Source organism: Leiobunum rupestre, chromosome 3 (assembly GCF_980474605.1).
Source record: "Leiobunum rupestre chromosome 3, qqLeiRupe1.1.hap1, whole genome shotgun sequence".
In the NCBI taxonomy this organism is placed as follows: Eukaryota; Metazoa; Arthropoda; class Arachnida; order Opiliones; family Sclerosomatidae; genus Leiobunum; species Leiobunum rupestre.
The window spans coordinates 15,999,857-16,024,882 of NC_143386.1; the positions used below are offsets into that span (position 1 = coordinate 15,999,857).

Consider the following 25,026-nt stretch of genomic DNA (forward strand, 5'->3'; position numbering starts at 1 on the left):
CAAAGAGGTCATAAACAAAGAAATATTGTATGAAATATTTTTGTATTTACCAAATAGTGTTTTACTTTACAGCGTACTTCCAACTTTCTTCAAAACCATCAGATATTCAGCCCCGTTCGCTATTGAGCTTACAAAAATTAAATTTTTCCCAATGGTTGGATAATATATTTCATCTATGATTTTTAAGTTAATTTGGTTATGGTAGATTATCATAATCAATAATTTTAAGAAGACCATACATCTAATTCCACGATCTAGGCGCATTTGGTATATGTAATAGTTTACTTAAACATATATTATAGAACGCAATCTGCTTTTGCAATTGTGCTAAGGTCTATTTATTATTATTACTACTTTTTGTTATTCTGGCAACACTTAAGCCTAACACTTTGAAGCATGCATGTTTAGGCTTATTGGGGAAATAACCTTGAATGGACCTGTTCATGGATGACTTTTACCCTAAATATTTATTATGAAGATGCTGCACAATAAAGTCGTTAAACTAATTATCTTAACCGTATAATTGAAAAGGTAAAAAGAATGAAATCAACATTCACTCACTCGAAAAAACGCTGCTTTCGCGCGAAAAATATGGCGTCGCGCGACTTACTGATGCATCGTTACGATAGTGACGTCATAATTAATTTTCCCGCGAATTTTGTAACTCAATTTTGGGTTGTAAGAACATGTGACCCAAAATTGGTTAATAACCACCCAGAATGGGTTTAAAAAATAACCAAAATTTTGGGTTAGACATTTCGACCCAGTTTTTTGACCCAGAACAAAATGTAAGAAAAACCATAACCCAAAACTAGTCAATTTTAGCCATTTTTGGGTTAAAACTAAAACAACCCAAAATATTTAACCCAACTGTTTTAAGAGTGCTGGCTGAATCGAGGAAGAGGGCAAAGTATGTCGTCCTCGAGAACCGATTTACTTTTTACGCCGTTGCAGTAGAAACCCTGGGTTCTTTTGGCAAGGTTTGGTTCCCCATTTGACGGGTAAAAACGCTCGGTCGCGTTTCTCATTCAACGCATAGCAGTCGCAATCCAACGTTGGAACGCCGCCTCAATTCTGGACACTTTTCCGTCGGGTTCTTCTTTGGAAGACGTTTCCATAATGTGTATACGGGTGTTTTTTGCTATTTGGTAAAAATTTGTTAAATAAATTTCTTGATTAAAAAAGTCGACCCACACGTCTATTGTGTCTTACAAGGAGACGACCAGAGGGGATCCTTACAGGTTTTATTCAAACTCGGGGATCTTGAAAATTACCCTAACGTAAAAATTCAATGGGCTTTCATTTTCCCATGGCATCCGAAATTGTTTTTGACAACTCAGTTTCCAAAATTTCTTTACGGGATTTAACATTTAAGTCCCCACCCCACTATAAATGTTTTTTTAAATTTCCAAATTTGGTTGTTACAAAAAATAACTCAATTGAACAAAATTATGAATTATTGATCGCAATAGGGTCATTTTGGGTAAATGCAAGTAATTTTGGGTAGATGCGAGTAACAGTGAGTAAAATTAAATATATTAATAAGATACGTTTTGATAAATTTGTTACATGCTTATAAACTAACAAGGAGACTACCCAAGGTGTAACACACCGATTTTGTTCAAACTCGGGGGTTAAGTAGCCCTTAATGAATCATGAAAATTTTCAAAAGGAAAAGTTTCAACAGGCATTAGTTTTGCCATGGCAACCGAAAATGTTTTTGACAACACAAAATGGAAAATTCCTTACCGAAAATAACATGGGATTTTGAAAATTTCTAAAAAAATTCCCAAAATTAAAAAAATTTCAAATGCAAAAAATAGAAAAAATTTATTAAAATTGACAAAAAAAAATAAATTTATCAAAATTTAATAAATTTTTTCAATTTGGTGAAAATGGGTAAAAATTCAAATGATTTGATAGAAAATTAATACAAATGGATTTTATTGATAAAAAAATCTTAAATGTGATAGAATGATATAAATATGGCCAAATTTTGACCCAAACTATCTTATGTTATTTGCACAATATTTTTGCAATTTAATTATATTTATTATTATATCTATTTTTATCCGTTTTTACCCATTCTGATCAAATTGACAAAAATTGATTAAAGTGTTCTAATATATCGATTTTATCAAAATTTATATCATATTATATGAAATATATCTATTTTTATTAACTTTATTAAATTTTATCAGTTAATCAATATTTTTTTTAATTTTATTAATTTTATCAAAATAAATCACTATTTAAATATTTAGTCAAATTTATCTCAATTTATCAATTTGATAAACACAATTGATTTTGATCAGAATGGGTAAAAATGGATAAAAATAGATATAATAATAAATATAATTAAATTTCAAAAATATTGTGCAAATAACATAAGATAGTTTGGGTCAAAATTTGGCCATATTTATATCATTCTATCACATTTAAGATTTTTTTATCAATAAAATCCATTTTTATTAATTTTCTATCAAATCATTTGAATTTTTACCCATTTTCACTAAATTGAAAAAATTTATTAAATTTTGATAAATTTATTTTTTTTAGTCAATTTTGATAATTTTTTTCTATTTTTTGAATTTTAAATTTTTTTAATTTTGGGAATTTTTTTTAGAAATTTTCAAAATCCCATGTTATTTTCGGTGAGGAATTTTCCATTTTGTGTTGTCAAAAACATTTTCGGTTGCCATGGCAAAACTAATGCCCGTTGAAACTTTTCCTTTTGAAAATTTTCATGATTCATTAAGGGCTACTTAATCCCCGAGTTTGAACAAATTTATCAAAACGTATCTTATTAATATATTTAAAAATTTAAGAACACTAATAAAATGATTAGAGTTTAAAAAGAGCTCTGTCCTGTTTATTTTTATATTTAATAGAAATTTGATTAGCAGCCATACGTTTTTCCTCACCCATTAAATTTAGTTTTCGCACGAGATGTGTTGCGATATTAAAGGGTGCATATTTTTGCTTGGTAGAAATTGTTCCAGATTTATTTTCCAACTCTTGACTTTACGTAAATTAGCGCTTTGGTGTGGGATCGTCTAATACAAAACGGATATGAAACACTACTTTCCTTATGAGCTCCTGATATTATATATTTTTAATATTGGGCAACTTAAGCTGAGGAATTGTCTCGCAGGGACGGCAATGCTTTCATAGCGCTCTCCAGACGTTTTGTCAAGTTAACTCGGTAGTGTTATAAATTAAGTTTGAAGATTCCGCTCCAGAAGACTTTGTTTAATCTTTCTATTTGTAAGTAGAAGGAAAGTGATGGCGAGACTCCGATCCCAGGTTCAGGTTTAGGTTCGGGATCGAGATCCGGGATTTAAGGGGTGAAATGGGGGTAAAATCATCGAAAAGTCAATGTATTTCTGATATTTCTCGCGACAATTTGTTTTTTCGTATATCAACATATTGTGTCCAGGCCAACTTGTTCATTTATCTACGCTTATCGCGAGTGACACTTGAACGTATATCTTATCAAGTTTTATCGTACGGAATAAGTTGAAATGATGTAAAAATTGATAACCTATTCGACGCGTGCGCAGATTACCCCGGGGGACGCGGTTAATTTGAATTTAAGAGTGTTTTGACGTCATGGAATATTCGTTGTTAAAGTAGAATGGAAATATTTTTAAACTTCATTTTAATATCATTGTAGTACTTAAATATGCTTGACACGTGTACCAATCTCACGAGTATTTCTTAAAACGAATATCTCGATCGCGTTTTATCGTACGAAATAAGTGGAAATTATGTAAGTTGTATGATACTTGATAACCTAGGCAGGAAGATAGCGCGCGCGTGCGCGGATTACCTGGGAGGCGGGGATTGCCCGGGCGCGCGGTTAATTTGAATTTAAAACATGGATTCCCTCTCCGAAATAATTCATGTACCCAAAATTGGACCGCAAGTTTTTTTCTTTTAGGGGAATCTCTATGGGAGTTTAACATTACAATAAAGCTAATAGGTCCAGTTTGGGGTACTTTTGGTCCGAAATGGGGTACATAGGGCCGAAAATGGTGACTTTTGGTCTATTTTGGTCCATTTTTGGGTACATCAGAAAAGCAGTTTTAAAAACGAAGAGCCTTATTTTTTTTCCACCCATCTCCAAACTCCAAAAATTTATTGCTTTAATTTATTTATCCCTTCCGTAGGTATAAAATAAGATAAAAACCACTTACCTATAATTTAATTACGGTAAATTAAAAATACTTAATTAGTGTACTAAGTTACGTTTAAAAGAACCTTTGGTAACAATTCCAATATGTAAATATAGCTATAAGGATTGAAAAAATACTTAAAGTGGTTTTACTGATAAACTCTAAAGGAATTTAACTTTAAAGGGTATCTTAGATTATTGTTTTTAATTTTATTCAAGTTGAAAACGTATTAAGAGTCCTTCAAAGTACTATAAAAGGATTTTATTTACGAACTTAATTCATATTTTCTTCAAACTTTCAATTCGCTTTTATTACTATTTAAATACGGTAAAATATAATTCTTATACACAAATATAGTCAGAAAGATACTATAAAACACTAAAATTAAAATTAAATTAAATTTGTGTGGATAAGATTTGTAAATATCATTTTGAAACTAATAACTTTCACACTTTATTTAAGTCAAGCCAATAAAAACAATTACCTATATTTTAAATACGGTAAAATATAAATACATTTCCGATATGTAAATAGGTAGAATAACACTATGAAAAGTTCCTTTTTCTTCTTTTAATACGACAACACACAACTCTGATACGCAAATATATAAAGAAAATATAAAAAAAATTTACTCTACGTTCGATACGTTAAAATACATTTCCGATACACAAATATAGATAAAGAAATACTATAAAATGTAAAAAGGTAGAAAATACTACACATTAACCATTATGAATTTAAGCTTACAACATCCTTCACGTATAGAGCATAACATATATGTTCAGAGTTAACTTGTTTCCTCGTTATCTTTATCGCATGTGTTTTAAATAGCGTATGGAATAAGTTAAGAATGTACTGAAATGGTGTATGTTTAAACCTCGTAGAATAAAGAGTAAAACATATGTTCAGAGTCGGCTTGATTACTAAAGCGAATAACACAGAGACGTTTCCGGTGTAGTCACGTAGGAAGAAAAATACTACAACACTCTCTATACTCTACATTCAACAGGTTAAAATATACTTCCGAAATGCCAATATAGGTAGTAAAATGCTACAAAATCTCTATACTTTACCTTCAATACGTTAAATTACATTCCAATATGTAAATATAGGAGGAAAAATACTACAAAAGCCTCTTTTCTTGGCGTTCAATATGTTAAAATAGATTTCTGAAATGCAAATGTAGGTAGTAAATACTACAAAATCTCTATACTCTACCTTCAATACGTTAAATTACATTCCAATATGTAAATATAGGTAGTAAATACTACAAAAGCCTCTTTTCTTGGCGTTCAATATGTTAAAATAGATTTCTGAAATGCAAATATAGGTAGTAAATACTACAAAAGCCTCTTTTCTTGGCGTTCAATATGTTAAAATAGATTTCTGAAATGCAAATATAGGTAGTAATTACTACAAAAGCCTTTTACTCTACGTTCAATACGTTAAATTAATGATATGCCTCCGATCGAATCGTTCATTTTTTCCTATTTAAATATACGCATTTAAATTAGAATTGCTTCTAGTGTTCGGCAGTCGATTAATTTTTATCCACAAATTTTCCGATTTATTTAAAAAACGTTGGTAAAAAGAATATCATTTTAACTTATTTAATTGTGTTTTTTACCCAACCAAGCATTTATTTGAATAAAAGTGGTATTTATTTAAATAACCAATAGTTAAATAAAAATTGTTAAATGTTTAAATAATCGAAAGTGAACAAGCCTATTTTTTAAATAAAACAAACAGACTTTAGAGTTGATAAGATTTGTAAATATCATTTGAAACTAATAATTTTCACGCTTTATTTAAGTCAAGCAATTACATTTTTAAAAATGAAAGAAGTTAAACAATATAAAAATTTGTAAATATTGTAAATATTTTTAGGTAATAAAGAAATTAAGAAATGTTTTAATTAAAATATCTTTCATTTTCTACTACATTTTTAAAAATGAAAGAAGTTTAACAATATAATTAATTCTAATATAATTTCAAAATCAGGTATTATTTAAAGTACAAATGCATAATTTAGTGAAGCAATTCTTATTTAAATACTTTTATTTAATTAATATATATATATATATATATATATATATATATATATATATATATATATATATATATATATATATATATATATATATATATATATATATATCTATTGGAATTGTTACAAAAGGTTCTTTTAAACGTAACTTAGTACATTAATTTAGTTTGGAAGTTCAAAACGTATTAAGAGCCCTTCAGAGTACTATAAAAGGATTTCATTTACAAACTAAATTAATATTTTCTTCAAACTTTCAATTCGTTATAATTTGAATTTAAATGAAAACATCATGGATTTTAGGTGCGTAATCTACTATTAGATCGAACGGATTAAAAAATACTTAAAGTAAGTGGTTTTACTGATAAACTAAAGGAATTTAACTTTAAAGGGTATCTTAGATTATTGTTTTTAATATTATTCAAGTTCAAAACGTATAAAGAGTCCTTCAAAGTAATTTAAAAGAATTTTATTTACGAACTAAATCCATATTTTAGAAGTTAGTTTGTATGAAATACTTACTAATTCCTGAAAAATGGACTTTAGAGTTGATAAGATTTGTAAATATCATTTGAAACTAATAATTTTCACGCTTTATTTAAGTCAAGCAATTACATTTTTAAAAATGAAAGAAGTTAAACAATATAAAAATTTGTAAATATTGTAAATATTTTTAGGTAATAAAGAAATTAAGAAATGTTTTAATTAAAATATCTTTCATTTTCTACTACATTTTTAAAAATGAAAGAAGTTTAACAATATAATTATTCTAATATAATTTCAAAATCAGGTATTATTTAAAGTACAAATGCATAATTTAGTGAAGCAATTCTTATTTAAATACTTTTATTTAATTAATTTGTGTATCTGAAATGTATTAATTGAAAAATAAGTGGGTTTTACTATTTATCACGGTTTTATATATATATATATATATATATATATATATATATATATATATATATATATATATATATATATATATTGGAATTGTTACAAAAGGTTCTTTTAAACGTAACTTCGTACATTAATTTATTTTGGAAGTTCAAAACGTATTAAGAGCCCTTCAGAGTACTATAAAAGGATTTCATTTACAAACTAAATTAATATTTTCTTCAAACTTTCAATTCGTTACTAATTTGAATTTAAATGAAAACATCATGGATTATAGGTGCGTAATCTACTATTAGACCGAACTAATTAAAAAAATACTTAAAGTAAGTGGTTTTACTGATAAACTCTAAAGGAATTTTGGAATTTTCTAGAATAGCAAAGTAAAACTAAAACGTAAACCAAGTTTAAAACGAAACTAATAACTGGGAGAAAGGTTGAAGTAAGTAATTTTTTTGATTTTTCGTTTTTTAATTTTTGAGTTCCCTATATTATTATAAACTAAATTAAATGTAATTTTTGAAAATTTGTGATAAAAGATCTGCTCCTTCGTGTTTTACATATATTTAAAAACTCGAGATTTTAATGAATTGTTTTCAAAGCATGAAAAATATAGCAGATCCTTTGATTTTAATTGTAGTTAGTAGTTACTTAAAAAAAAAGTCGCTAGCTGACTTGGAGCTGGTGTAGTTAAATTTTAAAAATGTGTATTTTAAATTTTGTTTGTAAAAGTTTTTTTTGAAAAAGTTTAGTATTATAGTTTAAATTTATTAAATAAAATAAAATATAAATTATACATTTGGTTTAGTATTTTACTATTGCAAGTAAAATTAATAGTAATTTCAATTACTTTTTTAGTTTTTGTTTTTTTTTGACAAATATGCAAACTATTTAGTTATTTCAAAAACAAATACGTCGAATTATTTGGTATTCGAAATACTATTGGTTAGTTTTTATATCTTTAATTTTATTTTTCAGAACAATTTCTCTTTGTCTAGCTTCTTCTAACTTTAATTTAGATGGCCTTAAAGCCAAGTATTTAACAAATTTTGTAACCAAGTAGATGGAGCTTTAAACAATTTTTCAGTCATGTAGTCAAGGAAATGTTCAAATATACGTGTATTTGGTCATTTTGATGGTCAAATAGCCCAGTATGGAACTGCGAGATGATAGTCAGACATTGAGACGCGGGTGGCGCCCGTGCCCCAGCGTCCGCGACCTCGCCCTGATGGTGCCCCGAGCCTCCGTCGACGTCTGAAACCTTTCTCCCAGTTATTAGTTTCGTTTTAAACTTGGTTTACGTTTTAGTTTTACTTTGCTATTCTAGAAAATTCCAAAATTCCCTTAGAGTTTATCAGTAAAACCACTTACTTTAAGTATTTTTTTTAATTAGTTCGGTCTAATAGTAGATTACGCACCTATAATCCATGATGTTTTCATTTAAATTCAAATTATAACGAATTGAAAGTTTGAAGAAAATATTAATTTAGTTTGTAAATGAAATCCTTTTATAGTACTCTGAAGGGCTCTTAATACGTTTTGAACTTCCAAAATAAATTAATGTACTAAGTTACGTTTAAAAGAACCTTTTGTAACAATTCCAATATATATATATATATATATATATATATGTGATAAATAGTAAAACCCACTTATTTTTCAATAAATACATTTCAGATACACAAATTAATTAAATAAAAGTATTTAAATAAGAATAGCTTCACTAAATTATGCATTTGTACTTTAAATAATACCTGATTTTGAAATTATATTAGAATAATTATATTGTTAAACTTCTTTCATTTTTAAAAATGTAGTAGAAAATGAAAGATATTTTAATTAAAACATTTCTTAATTTCTTTATTACCTAAAAATATTTACAATATTTACAAATTTTTATATTGTTTAACTTCTTTCATTTTTAAAAATGTAATTGCTTGACTTAAATAAAGCGTGAAAATTATTAGTTTCAAATGATATTTACAAATCTTATCAACTCTAAAGTCCATTTATCAGGTATTAGTAAGTATTTCATACAAACTAACTTCTAAAATATGGATTTAGTTCGTAAATAAAATTCTTTTAAATTACTTTGAAGGACTCTTTATACGTTTTGAACTTGAATAATATTAAAAACCATAATCTAAGATACCCTTTAAAGTTAAATTCCTTTAGTTTATCAGTAAAACCACTTACTTTAAGTATTTTTTAATCCGTTCGGTCTAATAGTAGATTACGCACCTATAATCCATGATGTTTTCATTTAAATTCAAATTATAACGAATTGAAAGTTTGAAGAAAATATTAATTTAGTTTGTAAATGAAATCCTTTTATAGTACTCTGAAGGGCTCTTAATACGTTTTGAACTTCCAAAATAAATTAATGTACTAAGTTACGTTTAAAAGAACCTTTTGTAACAATTCCAATATATATATATATATATATATATATATATATATATATATATAAAACCGTGATAAATAGTAAAACCCACTTATTTTTCAATAAATACATTTCAGATACACAAATTAATTAAATAAAAGTATTTAAATAAGAATTGCTTCACTAAATTATGCATTTGTACTTTAAATAATACCTGATTTGAAATTATATTAGAATAATTATATTATTAAACTTCTTTCATTTTTAAAAATGTAGTAGAAAATGAAAGATATTTTAATTAAAACATTTCTTAATTTCTTTATTACCTAAAAATATTTACAATATTTACAAATTTTTATATTGTTTAACTTCTTTCATTTTTAAAAATGTAATTGCTTGACTTAAATAAAGCGTGAAAATTATTAGTTTCAAATGATATTTACAAATCTTATCAACTCAAAAGTCTGTTTGTTTTATTTAAAAAATAGGCTTGTTCACTTTCGATTATTTAAACATTTAACAATTTTTATTTAACTATTGGTTATTTAAATAAATACCACTTTTATTCAAATAAATGCTTGGTTGGGTAAAAAACACAATTAAATAAGTTAAAATGATATTCTTTTTACCAACGTTTTTTAAATAAATCGGAAAATTTGTGGATAAAAATTAATCGACTGCCGAACACTAGAAGCAATTCTAATTTAAATGCGTATATTTAAATAGGAAAAAATGAACGATTCGATCGGAGGCATATCATTAATTTAACGTATTGAACGTAGAGTAAAAGGCTTTTGTAGTAATTACTACCTATATTTGCATTTCAGAAATCTATTTTAACATATTGAACGCCAAGAAAAGAGGCTTTTGTAGTATTTACTACCTATATTTGCATTTCAGAAATCTATTTTAACATATTGAACGCCAAGAAAAGAGGCTTTTGTAGTATTTACTACCTATATTTACATATTGGAATGTAATTTAACGTATTGAAGGTAGAGTATAGAGATTTTGTAGTATTTACTACCTACATTTGCATTTCAGAAATCTATTTTAACATATTGAACGCCAAGAAAAGAGGCTTTTGTAGTATTTTTCCTCCTATATTTACATATTGGAATGTAATTTAACGTATTGAAGGTAAAGTATAGAGATTTTGTAGCATTTTACTACCTATATTGGCATTTCGGAAGTATATTTTAACCTGTTGAATGTAGAGTATAGAGAGTGTTGTAGTATTTTTCTTCCTACGTGACTACACCGGAAACGTCTCTGTGTTATTCGCTTTAGTAATCAAGCCGACTCTGAACATATGTTTTACTCTTTATTCTACGAGGTTTAAACATACACCATTTCAGTACATTCTTAACTTATTCCATACGATATTTAAAACACATGCGATAAAGATAACGAGGAAACAAGTTAACTCTGAACATATATGTTATGCTCTATACGTGAAGGATGTTGTAAGCTTAAATTCATAATGGTTAATGTGTAGTATTTTTCTACCTTTTTACATTTTATAGTATTTCTTTATCTATATTTGTGTATCGGAAATGTATTTTAACGTATCGAACGTAGAGTAAATTTTTTTTATATTTTCTTTATATATTTGCGTATCAGAGTTGTGTGTTGTCGTATTAAAAGAAGAAAAAGGAACTTTTCATAGTGTTATTCTACCTATTTACATATCGGAAATGTATTTATATTTTACCGTATTTAAAATATAGGTAATTGTTTTTATTGGCTTGACTTAAATAAAGCGTGAAAGTATTAGTTGGAATTGTTACCAAAGGTTCTTTTAAACGTAACTTAGTACACTAATTAAGTATTTTTAATTTACCGTAATTAAAAAATAGGTAAGTGGTTTTTATCTTATTTTATACCTACGGAAGGGATAAATAAATTAAAGCAATAAATTTTTGGAGTTTGGAGATGGGTGGAAAAAAAATAAGGCTCTTCGTTTTTCCAACTGCTTTTCTGATGTACCCAAAAATGGACCAAAATAGACCAAAAGTACCCTTAAAACGACCAAAGTCACCATTTTCGGCCCTATGTACCCCATTTCGGACCAAAAGTACCCCAAACTGGACCTATTAGCTTTATTGTAATGTTAAACTCCCATAGAGATTCCCCTAAAAGAAAAAAACTTGCGGTCCAATTTTGGGTACATGAATTATTTCGGAGAGGGAATCCATGTTTTAAATTCAAATTAACCGCGCGCCCGGGCAATCCGCGCCTCCCAGGTAATCCGCGCACGCGCGCGCTATCTTCCTGCCTAGGTTATCAAGTATCATACAACTTACATAATTTCCACTTATTTCGTACGATAAAACGCGATCGAGATATTCGTTTTAAGAAATACTCGTGAGATTGGTACAAGTGTCAAGCATATTTAAGTACTACAATGATATTAAAATGAAGTTTAAAAATATTTCCATTCTACTTTAACAACGAATATTCCATGACGTCAAAACACTCTTAAATTCAAATTAACCGCGTCCCCCGGGGTAATCTGCGCACGCGTCGAATAGGTTATCAATTTTTACATCATTTCAACTTATTCCGTACGATAAAACTTGATAAGATATACGTTCAAGTGTCACTCGCGATAAGCGTAGATAAATGAACAAGTTGGCCTGGACACAATATGTTGATATACGAAAAAACAAATTGTCGCGAGAAATATCAGAAATACATTGACTTTTCGATGATTTTACCCCCATTTCACCCCTTAAATCCCGGATCTCGATCCCGAACCTAAACCTGAACCTGGGATCGGAGTCTCGCCATCACTTTCCTTCTACTTTTGTACACTGTTTTTATAATTACATTTCTAGAAAACAATACTAGGATGGAACGACGTCAGTTGGAACAACCCATCGATGATAACTCCCAATCTGGATAAGTTAGCCAGGAGTGGAGTGATTTTGAACCAATCTTATGTGCAACCAATTTGCAACCCGTAAGTACCAGAAAACTATTAAAGAAAAATGTGTACAAAAGTAATGTTAAATGTTATTATATGTTTCGCGATCAATATTTATTTTTAAGTGATAATACACAAGCGTTATTCTCCCTGTCTTCTGGGGACCCACTTACTTATTGCCGTCAACTCCATGATCCTCTTCGCCGCTGTCCAAGGCGTAATGGATTGTTATAACGTACGGAAAGTTAGTTTTTAAACGACTTGAAGAACGAATTTTTAACTTACACATTTTTGAGATAGAACTAATGCTAGTGAAATACAAAAATATTCATAATTTATTTGTAATTATTATGTATTATTGTTATAAATTTTTTTATTTATTGATTTATTTTTATTTGTTACTATTATTTCTTATTTATTTATTTTTATTTATTACTATTATTATTATTTTTATGTATTTATTTATTTATTTTTATTTATTACTTTTATTATTTATTTATTTTTATTTATTACTATTAATATTTATCTATTATTATTTATTTTATTTATTACTATTAATATTTATTTATTTTTATTTATTTATTTATTACTATTATTATTTATTTTTTATTACTCTTATTATTTATTTACTTATTTATTTTTATTTATTACTATTATTATTTGATTATTTTATCTAATAAATAGCGAATTATTTTTCCTTAGGCTTAAATAAAACACTTTGGATAAAGATAATATTTGTAGTGTATTTCTCTACCGTTTTTTAGTATTTAGAGTGACTCTATCTAAAGAAGTTTTCGAAAGCAGACTATTTACGTTTTGTAGAGGCGGGAAATAATGAAATTTCAAAATTGCTTTAGATTGAGACCTCTAGTGGCGGGTTTTAAAAGTTTCGAGCGGAAGGAATTTCTCAGCGACGATATTTTTCTTCCAAACGGTCTTTATCTTAGGCAAGACTTTTATTATATACTGAGCGACTCTTCTTTTGATATACGGTGGCACTTCAATTAACATGTCCGTATAACTATTATAGCGCTGTTAAATAAAAGGTTAAACGCTTAACCTTAGGAAGTTTACAATTTTACTCTCGTTTTGTTTGGGCCCTAAATGGGTTAGAGTATGCAATAACTGGTGGCTTAACCGGGGAGTCGGGGTCCGGCTCTTGTAACCCATAAGGGCGGTGGCGCACTGGGAGATGTTAGCTCTGATCAAATGGTCCTATCTCCACCTCCAACTTCGGTCAGGTTTGGGCTGGATACTGAACTTCGGTTCAGGTTAACGGAGAGGGTCCAGGCAAACTGGCCGCCTCGGAGGATTGGGTAGCCTGCTGTGGGGCGGCGGGCCTCCATATGCGGGCACGGCGGTCCTGTTTCCCGGCCTTTTGGGGCCCACCGGGATCTCCGGTGCCAGCTGTGCCGGGTTACTTGGGCTGCTGTGTGCTCGTCGTTCCCCTTTAGGAGCTCCCTCCAAAGGGTTTGACTCCTTACCTCCGTAGGTAGGGTGTCGGCTGGAGTTGCTATAGCATCCATTCTTAATCCCACTGCTGTGTGCGAAGTGGGGATTGGTCCACCCATTGCTGCACCTTCTGCTGGGTTGAGTGGCTTGCATCAAAGGTGCGACCATCAGTAGTAGGGTTCTGCTACCCATGCTGGATTTTTCACCTGTCCGGGCTTGAGGACGCTGGCGTAGGGCACTATGGCGATAGGCCTCCGGTGGTATGGTCTCTGTTACTAGGTACACCGGGCTATAAATTCTGACACACTGTCGTTTTGTTTCGTAGAAGTTTCGAAAAGTTCATTCTGCAGTGCTCTCAAAGAGTTCTAACGGTCACTTTTATATTATTAAGTGTTTTGCTAACTGCCATTTGAACACTTTAGTTAAAGAATACCACGTATATTGTTTTAGTTCCAGATCAGCTCTGATGACGGGATACTACCCTTATCGAATTGGAAGACAGGTAAGCTTTGTTTGGTTAATTAGAAAATGTATCAAATAACTAGGGCTAGCAATATTAGTATTCTATTGCTTTAAACAGAATTAGGAAAATTTAAAACGTTGCTCTAAGAAAGAAGTACTCGTTAAGCATATTTTATTATATTAGCTGGTTTGATGGAGATTTTTATTTTCCCAGAATTTAACGCCAAACCCCTCAATCATATACTACAACTGGACTGCTTATTTTAAAATTAACGAAGAAAATATAAAAATTGCAACGCCTGGTATTATTTCGGTTCACCCATAATTAATCGACTTATGTATATTAAATAATTTTATGATCCTACCTTTGTGGTAACTCTTGTAGTGAGGGCGCATGGTTACAAAAAACACCCGAATTGTTCGGAATTGGTATACAGCTCTGAAAATTGGTATACACGTGCCTAAAACCTACTGGAAAAACTTTTATAGCAAAAAAACTCGCTTGTTGCCGAGGACGCGCGCATCTTCATTTAATTGTGTTTTTAAAAAATTTCATAATTTAACCACCTATTACCACCAGAGTTAAACGCGATTTACCATTTTTCCGTATAGAGAAAAAGAAAAATTGTAAAAAACGTCAAGTAAAAAAATATATCGATGTGGTTCCCTATCAAGTTTTAAGTAGCACTGTGACACGTATAACCATTAAAAAATCCATAATTTTACCACCCGAGTTACACGCGATTTACCATATTTTATTCCTAAAGTTGTTGAGATGCGGTGCAAGGTACAATTGTAATTTTAAAAACAGTGTAAACGAAGATGCGCGCGTCCTCGGCAACAAGCTGGTGTTTTGCTTATAAAATTTTATTAAATAGGTTTTTTTGAAAAACCAAAATTAGGTAGTCGAGAGTATAGTTCAATGCGCGTGTATTTCAATTTTCAGAGCTGTATACCAATTCCAAACAATTTATCACCATGCGCTCTCACTATTGTTTTTTTAGCCTACTACTCAACCTTTTTATTTTTTAATTAAACTTCAATAGAGGTTGGCTCGTGTGATACGGACCTGGGTTTAACGATAATGTTATTGCTATTTAGCAGATTTTTGTTTGAAATTAATTTTCAAATAAAGGCAATTTCAAAAATTTGTTCTTAAAACCGCAAATTCGGTCGCTTTCTGATTTGGTGAAATTTAGAACACCAAAGGTCCCGGGTCCCAAATCCATACAGTAAAATGACAAAATAATCTCCTCGTTAAACTTTTGAGAGTTAATCTGAATCTGGATCCCAATTATAGGGGCATTTAGTTGGAACATATAAAAGAATTCATAAAGTCAATTTTTTTTGGAAACTAAAGTTCAATACATTTATTGAAGAAGAATCGGCGAATTTAAGACTAAAAACAACGCTTCATATGGTTAAATGCATTGGTACGCATAAAACAAATATATAAATTAAAAAGCGTCTTATATGGTCTACGGTTATCAACATAGATATTTATGGTCAACAATTCCCGAGGGACTAACAGCTTCTTATTTTTTTGTACACCAATTACGTAATCAGTGACTTCGCAAGTGATTACGGTGAGTACAGTGATAACGAAACTGATTACGGTGAGTACATAAGTAACGCGACGAGTACAGAGATTACATAGATCACGTGACGAGAACAGAGGGTACACAGATCACGCGACGAGTACAGATATTAGAAAATTATTACGGATCGATTACAGATATAACGGATCGATTACAGATATAACGGATCGATTATACAGGGTGTCCACTATAAAAATGAACCAGGGCGAATATCTCAAAATCTGTTTTAGGTACGATTTTGAAATTTTCAAGTCGTATACAAGATGTAGGGGGTAACCTAATGCGAAAATGTCGATGACCTTGAACCATGTCTTCAAGGTCACCCAAAAACTAACTTGAGAACCGTAAGTGTTAGAAAGTTGGTTCCAATTAGAAAGATGTTCCACGTGACTGTTTAAGTACAAGTAGGTTTGACCTGGTCGGATTTGACCAATAGGAAGCCGAGAAATGCTAGATGAAAAACAAGAAGGTCGTTAAGTTGATAACGTGTCGAAAGCGAGGTTCGGGAGCTTATAACTCTAAAGATACTCGTGTTAGATTACTGAAATTTGCTACACATCCTCATCAGGATTAAGGGTCTTTAGTGGAAAAATTTAAATGACCTAGAACCATGTCTTCAAGTTCATCCCAAAACTAACGCGAGAACAGTAAGTGTTAGAAAGTTGGTTCAAATTAGAAAGGTGTTCCACGCCCCATTTTAGGTCTAATGAGCTTTGATTCGATCGAATTTGACCAAAAGGAAGTCGAGGAACTGTTTTTCAAATTGACCTTGAAGACGTGGTTTAAGCTGATTAAGTTTCAAGGTATTTCTCAAGGTCATTTTTGAATGTCTTTGAAGACATGGTTCAAAACTACTTTGATGAGAAAGTGGTGATTAGCAAATTTCCTATTGAAGACTAGTTTCTAGACCCAGTGGATCGCCAGATAATATTTTCACACCTTAAACCACGTCTTCAAGGTCATCCAATTTTACAAACTTGAAAAACTCCCACCATAATGAGTTTGTCTAGCAAATTTCGTTGTAACACGAATTGGTTTCGAGTTATGTGCGTTTTCTTTCAATTTTCATTTTAACGACATTTGTGATTTTGAAAAACAGTTCCTTGACTTCCTATTGGTCAAATTCGATCGAATCAAAGCTAATTAGACCTTCAATGTGACATGGAACACTTTTCTAATTGAATCCAACTTTCTAACACTTACGGTTCTCGAGTTAGTTATTGGATGACCTTGAAGACATGGTTCAAGGTCATTGAAATTTTTAAACTAATGACCCTCGATCCTGATGAGGATGTTTAGCAAATTTCAGTACTCTAACACGAGTATCTTTAGAGTTATCAGCTCCCGAACCTCACTTTCGACACGTTATCAACTTAACGACCTTCTTGTTTTTCATCTAGCATTTCTCGGCTTCCTATTGCTCAAATCCGATCAGGTTAAACCTACGTGTACTTAAAAAGTCACGTGGAACACTTTTCTAATTGGAACCAACTTTCTACCACTTACGGTTCTCGAGTTAGTTTTTGGATGACCTTGAAGACATGGTTCAAGGTCATCGACATTTTCGCAGTAGGTTTCCCCCTACATTTTGTATTCGATTTGAAAATTTCAAAATCGTACCTAAAACAGATTTTGAGATATTCGCCCTGGTTCATTTTTTAGTGGACACCCTGTATATACTAGAAATGATTACGGGGATTGTGCAATATAACTGCGATTTCGGAAAGATTTCAGCTAATACGAAATTATTACAGTTCTCTCACAGGATAGGGTATATGTAGTTCGAAGCCCTGTATCGCAAATGTAATTTTTGACTTCAATTTTAATAATTTGAACAATTAAAGAATATTTACCGCTACTCCATCTTATGATTACTTCAGTAAAGTAGGATACCGAACGAGCAATGCCTGCCTAGACAAAGGTACAGAAAGTTAGCTCATTTTGGGGAATGAGTGATCTACGGCTCCTGCGATGGCCTATCAAAAGCTGACTTCTCTTTTCCTAACCTAGCTTTACCTTACTTTACCTTTCTTCGTTAAAATACAATAAATATAATATATTTTGCTGTTTATTTGTCCAAACGCACAAAACAAAACGGTTGTCTTCGTGCATCCTACTTTATTTAAATATTTAAAAAACTGATATCTTAAAATACAACTCCGACTATGATTAGTGAGGAAGAGTTCGATTATTTCAGTTTGATTTCATAGCGAGTCAAGTAGTAACAGCAGTTACAAAATTACATCTATTAGAAAGTAAGAAAGATTACAGCTATAAGGAAGTGTCGTAAGGAAGTAAAACAATAAAAAACTATACTAAATGATTACAAAATAATTTTTGCAATTATGTTGATAATTCGATGCGATAACAGAGTGAATACCGAAGATACCCCGACTGCAGTAATCATAGTGCGTTTTTATATTGATTACGGCGATAAAACAGCGATTACAAATCAATTACAGTGATTACAGGAATAGTACAGCAATAACAAATAAATTTCAGTGATTACCGGAAGAGAACAGCAATAACAACTCAATTTCAGCAATTACAGAACGAGTACAGCGATTAAAAATTCATCACTGTGATAAGAACTGAGGACCCTAAATAAAGTGATTACGTAGTGATTACGTTATAATTTAAGACAATGTGTACACCGAATACAGCAAGTGGTTAGCTACTCGACCATTTCGTTGGTTGAAATTTGGGACCACAGGAGCAAGAGTTTAATTAGTAGATTAAAAAAGAAAGCGATCATATTTTTTTTTTGTAAATTGGGAACAATTATAGAAAGTTAGCAAGCTCTAAGGTCATAGCGGGTTTGACAGCCAGACAGACAGACACAAACTTCAGAAATAATAATTTTAAATACTACATGTTAAATATTTCAGAATAAAAACCTTCAACGGTTGACTCCAACGGGACTTTCTTTAAAACTCACAACTTTGCCAGAACGGTTGCGACAACTTGGTTACTTAACCCACATTATTGGAAAGTACGTGCCTTTTAAGGATTGCACAGAAATTTTGCAGATTGATATGACCTTTATTGTGCTTGTTGTTTGCTTATACACATTTATTATCACATGTTAGAATATTATTTCATTTGAAGGTCAAATATAGCAATTTGAAGATCGAATATGTTCAAAGTTGTGATCGATATTGGCAAAAGACCATTAGGCCCCCCATGATTTATTTTTTAAATAAATTTTATTTCAAATTTAAAGAAAAATACCGGTAACTTTGATATTAATAGATATTGCATCTTCAGGGTACGATTTAGTTTTTTAAATTCTAAAATATTTTTAAGATTACCTTTTAAATAAGTATGTTTTTGATACAAAATATTTTTAAGATAACCCTTTAAATAAGTAAGTTTTTGAGATTAAAGATTTTGTAAGTCACGTATATGAATACCGTAGTTATTTCTTTATCTATTCTATTTATTTGACTTGTGAATACCAGTCAAATTGTTTTTAATGGTTTACTTGAATTTTTTGCAGGTGGCATTTGGGTTACTTGGACTGGAGATTCACACCAACTTTCAGGGGTTTCGACACGTTTTTCGGATATTACAACGGAGCCGAGGATCATTACCAACACGATTTACCAGAGTATTTCAACGAACGGTCTGATTCATTGAATTGTATGGTTCCTTTTCAATTTTAAACAGTGTATTTCCATGTGAAACGAAACAGTTATTAAGCATTACATTATAAGTGTTGTATGCAAATATATTTAGACAAAAACATTTTATATCCAATTTTTATAATTTTCAATCGCTCACTTAATACCATTAACCAAAATTAGCAATAATTGTGCTTCCAACCACGATCGGCTATCTGTTATAGTTTGTCAGAGAATCGACGGAGACCTACGAGTCGAAAGATCAGTTCAGCTATTGTGGGCTTTCTATAACCATTTAAATTTTTAATATTTTCTTTAACACGTGTCTCTCTTTTTAAATTTTAAAAATAGATTTTTCTAAAAATTGAGGCTTAAAAGAAAAATAATTTTTTATTTAAATTACTGCCCAAACGATTTTATGGGTCAATTCTTTAAGTAAAATATCTCTTAAACAACATTGTAACACTAAACTTTAAAAGTCGCTTGATGACTTAGGCCTAAGGTGGTGCCTTGGGTATTATCCTAGCTGATTATTATTATTATAACTTTTCTAATGCATTCTTAGCGTGACACACCTTTGTAAATGTCTACTCGAAAATGTTTACTTCAAATAGAATGGTTTTTAAAAGACCAATAACATTTAAATTTCAAATAGAATGGTTTTCAAAATCAAAAGAAAATTTCAACATGAAATAGAATGGATTTCAAAAGCAAAAGAAAATTTCAATATAAAATAGAATGGTTTTAAAAAGAAAATGCAAAGGTTGTAGAACCTGCTCAAGCTACACCATGACACTGAAGCACTAAAGGCCAACTTTAGTTAAACGAGATCATGTTACATTCCACTCTTTTTGTGAGTGTCCACAGTAGCGCCACCAGGATATTTTCCCGAGAAGGCACTATTTGTTTTTGAGGCACCCCACCTTTATATTTTTAATTTAAATTAAATGATATTTTAAGATCTCGCGAGTTCTTATGACGAACCGTTCAATAATAGAAGTTTTAAATCTAAACGAAGGACTGAAACTCCTATCGGAAATGGTATTGCCACGGGAATGCACAAAACTAGTTTAAAGTACTTGGCTAGGACCGGAAATCCATTGTCCATTGTCATCAAATAATTAAAGCACTCGGTTACGCTTTTTATATTATTAGATTTAATCAAATTTCTACCTATTTTAAGTTGACCCTTTAAGGAATCTAGGTCAATGTTAAACCGGCTCTATGTTTGGCAATGGGTTAGAATGCCGTTTTCGTTACGAAAGTTCCTGACTCTGGATCAGTAGCAATTAAATTCGAGTCTTCATTTCCGATAGAATTTTATCGATTTCTTGGTAATAGGTGGATATCAACTGATTATTTAGGGCATTTTCTTCCGTTTCTCTACTTCCCATCGTGTATGTGATCTCCCTATGCCTTAGTCTTTTGCTGGGTATTATTTTTCGTTTCCTTAAAGCATAAGGTTCACTGTTGCGATCCGGTACTAGGATAAAAAATGATTATGCCAACTTTGTAGCTTCTTCTCAAATTGAGTCGAATCATTCAGAGTTCCTAATTTCCTCTAAGGTAGTTACAGTAGCTGAGTAAATGGCAGCGGCTCCCGTATAAACAACTTTTGAACCTTGTAAGAATTCTGACAGCGAATTTGTAACACCTAAAACTTCATCTAAAGCAACAATCAAAATTAAGTTGTTAAAATTCTGTTATTGAGAAATATATCCTCGACATTCAGCTGCTTCCTCAGGTTTACCTTTTCCAACCAAACTTTCGGATTCTAGAACACCCGATTGAACCTATTTTTAAAATAATGAATTATCTCTTTTTGCTCCACCATCTTGTCTCGCAGCTTTGAGGCATTTTAAGGATGACGTCAAAGCCCAGCTCTTTCTGGGTTTCCCTAAAAAATTCCTTTCTAATAACTGAATTGCTTTGGAAATTGTTGATTGCTTGAACTAAACCAAGTAATTCCCTCATTGCCAATATATTAGAGCAGCAATTAACCAAAACTATATTTAACCACCTACTGCCGCTGCTATTGTAACTTTAACACCTGATACGTGTCCGCTCATTACAGTAGCCCCATCCTACGTTTGCGCAACACAATTTCCAATTTATAAACCGCTTTGCATTAGAAGGTTTTTAATTTCTAAGCGGATGTTTTCAGAATCAAACTTATGCAAATCTGTGTACCCTAAAAATCTCTCTACGATGGCCATTTCTTTTCTAGTATACCGAACGCAAACACTTAATTGCTCTACACCTGCATAATCACGAATTATATAGTCAATAACAGAGTAAAAGCCACCGGGTTCATTAACTTCTTGGACAATGGTTTTCCATGCTAAACTAACACTAATATTAAATTTGGAATTATTTGGCATACTCTCGCACAATCAAGACGTTTCCGTTTCAATAGTTCTAAAATTTCAACGATATTCCCTATATTTTCATTTCAGACGAGTGCAGACAACATTCCATTGCGCTTTTCTGATTGCTAACTAAGCTATCTTCTTTCTTCCATTTTTAGCGTTTTTGAGCCCGCGATATAAAATTTGTGGTGTTGATTTGAATCACTTCAAATATCCGTGTTCGATAAAAAGATAATTTTTTTAAATAAGCTAATAGCTTTGTGTTTGGAAAAGGCTGTTTGAAAAAGTATGATCAACTATTAGCCTTGAAAAAGGCATTTTGAAAAGATTAAATACTAAAAGTTTTTAAAATGGCATTTAATAGCCTTTAATAAGGTTAGTTAAAAGTATCTACTAATAGCCTTGAAGTAGGCACAAATATTTTCAACTTAGGTACGTGCCTACTTGAGCAGATTCTGCAACTTTCATAATGCATTCATAGCGTGACACACATTTTTCAATGACTACGCGAAAATTTTAACCTTAATAGAAAGGTTTTAAAAAGCTTATTAAAATTTAAACTTTAAATACAATGGTTTTACAAAGCAAAATAAAATGGCAAGGTATATCTAAGTTACAGAACATGCTCAAGCGAGTACACTTGGCAATGTATGGCAGGGCTAAAGGCCAACTTTATTTAAACAAGATCATGTCTCATTCCTCTTCTTTCGTGAGTGTCCTCCATGTTCTGTTTGAGCAGATTCTGGAATTTAGTTTTTCCAACGCTACTTTTAATTTGAACAAGTTTTCGAAGTTTATTCGGAACAAAAGATAAAAAGATACTTTATTTGACAGTAAGCAACATTCCGAAGAAGCGTTATCTGGATTTAAGAAACAACACATCCCCTGAACCCGGGTATAATGGCACCTATTCGACCGTAAGACACGTGAATGTTACTACATCTTAATGCAAAATAGGGCATTTCTTAAAATTTATAAATAAAAAATAAAAATATTCTGCGATTAATATGTATCCGAATACAAAATAATTTTTTTTTTCAAATGTTCATCTATTACTCTAATTTTAATATTTATTAACTTTTGCATTAAGTTTGATTTTTTTGGACCAATTTTGAAGGAATAATCCATTTTATTTCTTTATTAGAAACTATTTGCGGATGCGGCCATAGAACGCATTTCAGAATTAGACCCTCAACGGCCAGCGTTTATGTATTTACCTTTCCAGGCTGTGCACGCGCCACTGCAGGTTTGTAACTGTCGTCAAAAACGTTTTTAGTTAATAATGCAAAAAGAGTGAATGTGGTAGAAAATGTATTTTTGAATATAAATACTCCTAAGATATCTTTTATCGTTAAATAAGATATTATAATTAAAATTAATAGTTTTGAAAATATGATCTATTCTAATTGGTTTAAAACCGATAATCCCGATACTGTTTCTGTACAATTAAAACTTAACACGCATAAGTGTTATTATTGAGAATAGCAGGATATATTTAAGTGGCAAATATATTATCTGTTTATTATTGATATGTTTCTGGAATGTATTCAAATTGCTTGATGACTTATCCTAAGGTGGTTTCTGGTTTTTTCCCTAGCTGAATGCTAAAGCAATATATTCGTTACATTTCTTGGTTTTTACTACTATTTTTATTGAAAATGTTTATCCCTAATTTTACAGCTTAATTCATATTGTAGACTGGTTTCCCACACTCATTAGATTAGCTGGAGGAAGTCAAGGTTTGTACCAAATTAACTCACAATAAGTTAATAATAGTCACAATTCATGTTCAAAATATATTGTAAATAATGAACAGAAGTTAACAACCATTTTTCTGGGTAATTTGGTCAAATTCTGTTTTTGGACAATATAACCTGGTTACCTGAATACTTCTGTCAAATATTTCAATTAAGGAGAGGCAATAAATTGATTGGTTAAAAACCACAATTTATTCATTTAAAGGAGTTTAAACCACTGAATTCAAATAATATTTATAATTTATAAACTTATTCCCTTAATGTTTTAAAACTACCTTATTTTGGTTTTAAATAATTACGCACAAATTTTCATATTATGTAACGCAAGTAAATTTACTTAGAAAAAAAAGTCAGTGGAGTTGACCAATGGAAGTCAATTTCTGAGAACACGTCGCATATACGGAATAGCATCGTTTACAATATTTTTGACGAGCCAGTTCGACATGGAGCCATAAGGTAAGTCGTTGATTTTTTAAGAAAGAAACGAACCGTCTTAAAACAGGAGGCCTATTCTACAGAAATCGGTCAGCGAACGATACATTTTTTGTCGACGGGCTGAGCGACCACTCCCTAACTACAATCGTTCTGAATTTTGGAAATAGGTATTCTACTCCTCTTATTCGGCGATGTAGTTACTAGATCAGTCGTTCAATGGTATGAACGACGGAGATTTTAAACCAAAAATTCCTCCTATGAATTTTGTCAATCACGACGTCCGTTGCAAAGGGTTTTGCGATCAGCTGCTGCCGGTCAGCTGGGGAAAAACCCAAATTGCACACTCTGCGTCACACGTGGTTATTGTTGGCTTCATATTGTCGTGTTTTAGGGTTAATTTCATAATTTAAATTAAAATGGCCACTAACAATGGGAAACGGTCGGGGAAAATATCGGATAAACAATGAGAAATATTGGTGAATTATATGAGTAGTAATCCGGAGTTTTTATCATCAAAACAAACGCAAACGTTCACAAACAAAAAAAGGCTTAATGTAGGAAACATTAGCTAACACGCTAAACAGTGATGGAAGTGGTCCACAAAAAATGTCATTTAATTTGAAAGCTTGTGATTAATCTCTTATCACTCTTTGTTTTCTTATATCTCGATGACCTAACCTATCAGCTATTTCAGCTAATCTTAAATTTTTGCAATTCGTTTACTGCTTCCGCCATTTTATTGATAATATTGGTAGGTGAGATCTTAACTACACCATCAGACCATGTCGTTCACTGAACGATAAATTCTTGTAGTTACCTAACGAGAAAAAATTTAACGATGGAGTAGAATTCCATTTTTATCTTTTAGCGACAAATTTTTTTTAAACGACTTTTTTGTTGTTCAA

General features: G+C 30.9%; 1 protein-coding gene across 1 annotated transcript in view; it reads left to right on the forward strand.

Moving 5' to 3' along the window:
* LOC149949677 (arylsulfatase B-like) overlaps nucleotides 1-25,026 on the forward strand; it is a 51,501-nt gene that overhangs the window by 20,988 nt on the left and 5,487 nt on the right. Inside the window, exon 8 of the mRNA XM_090169452.1 lies at nucleotides 24,028-24,142. Within this exon, the coding sequence (XP_090025578.1) occupies nucleotides 24,028-24,142 (115 nt within the window). The remainder of the gene's footprint in view (nucleotides 1-24,027; nucleotides 24,143-25,026) is intronic.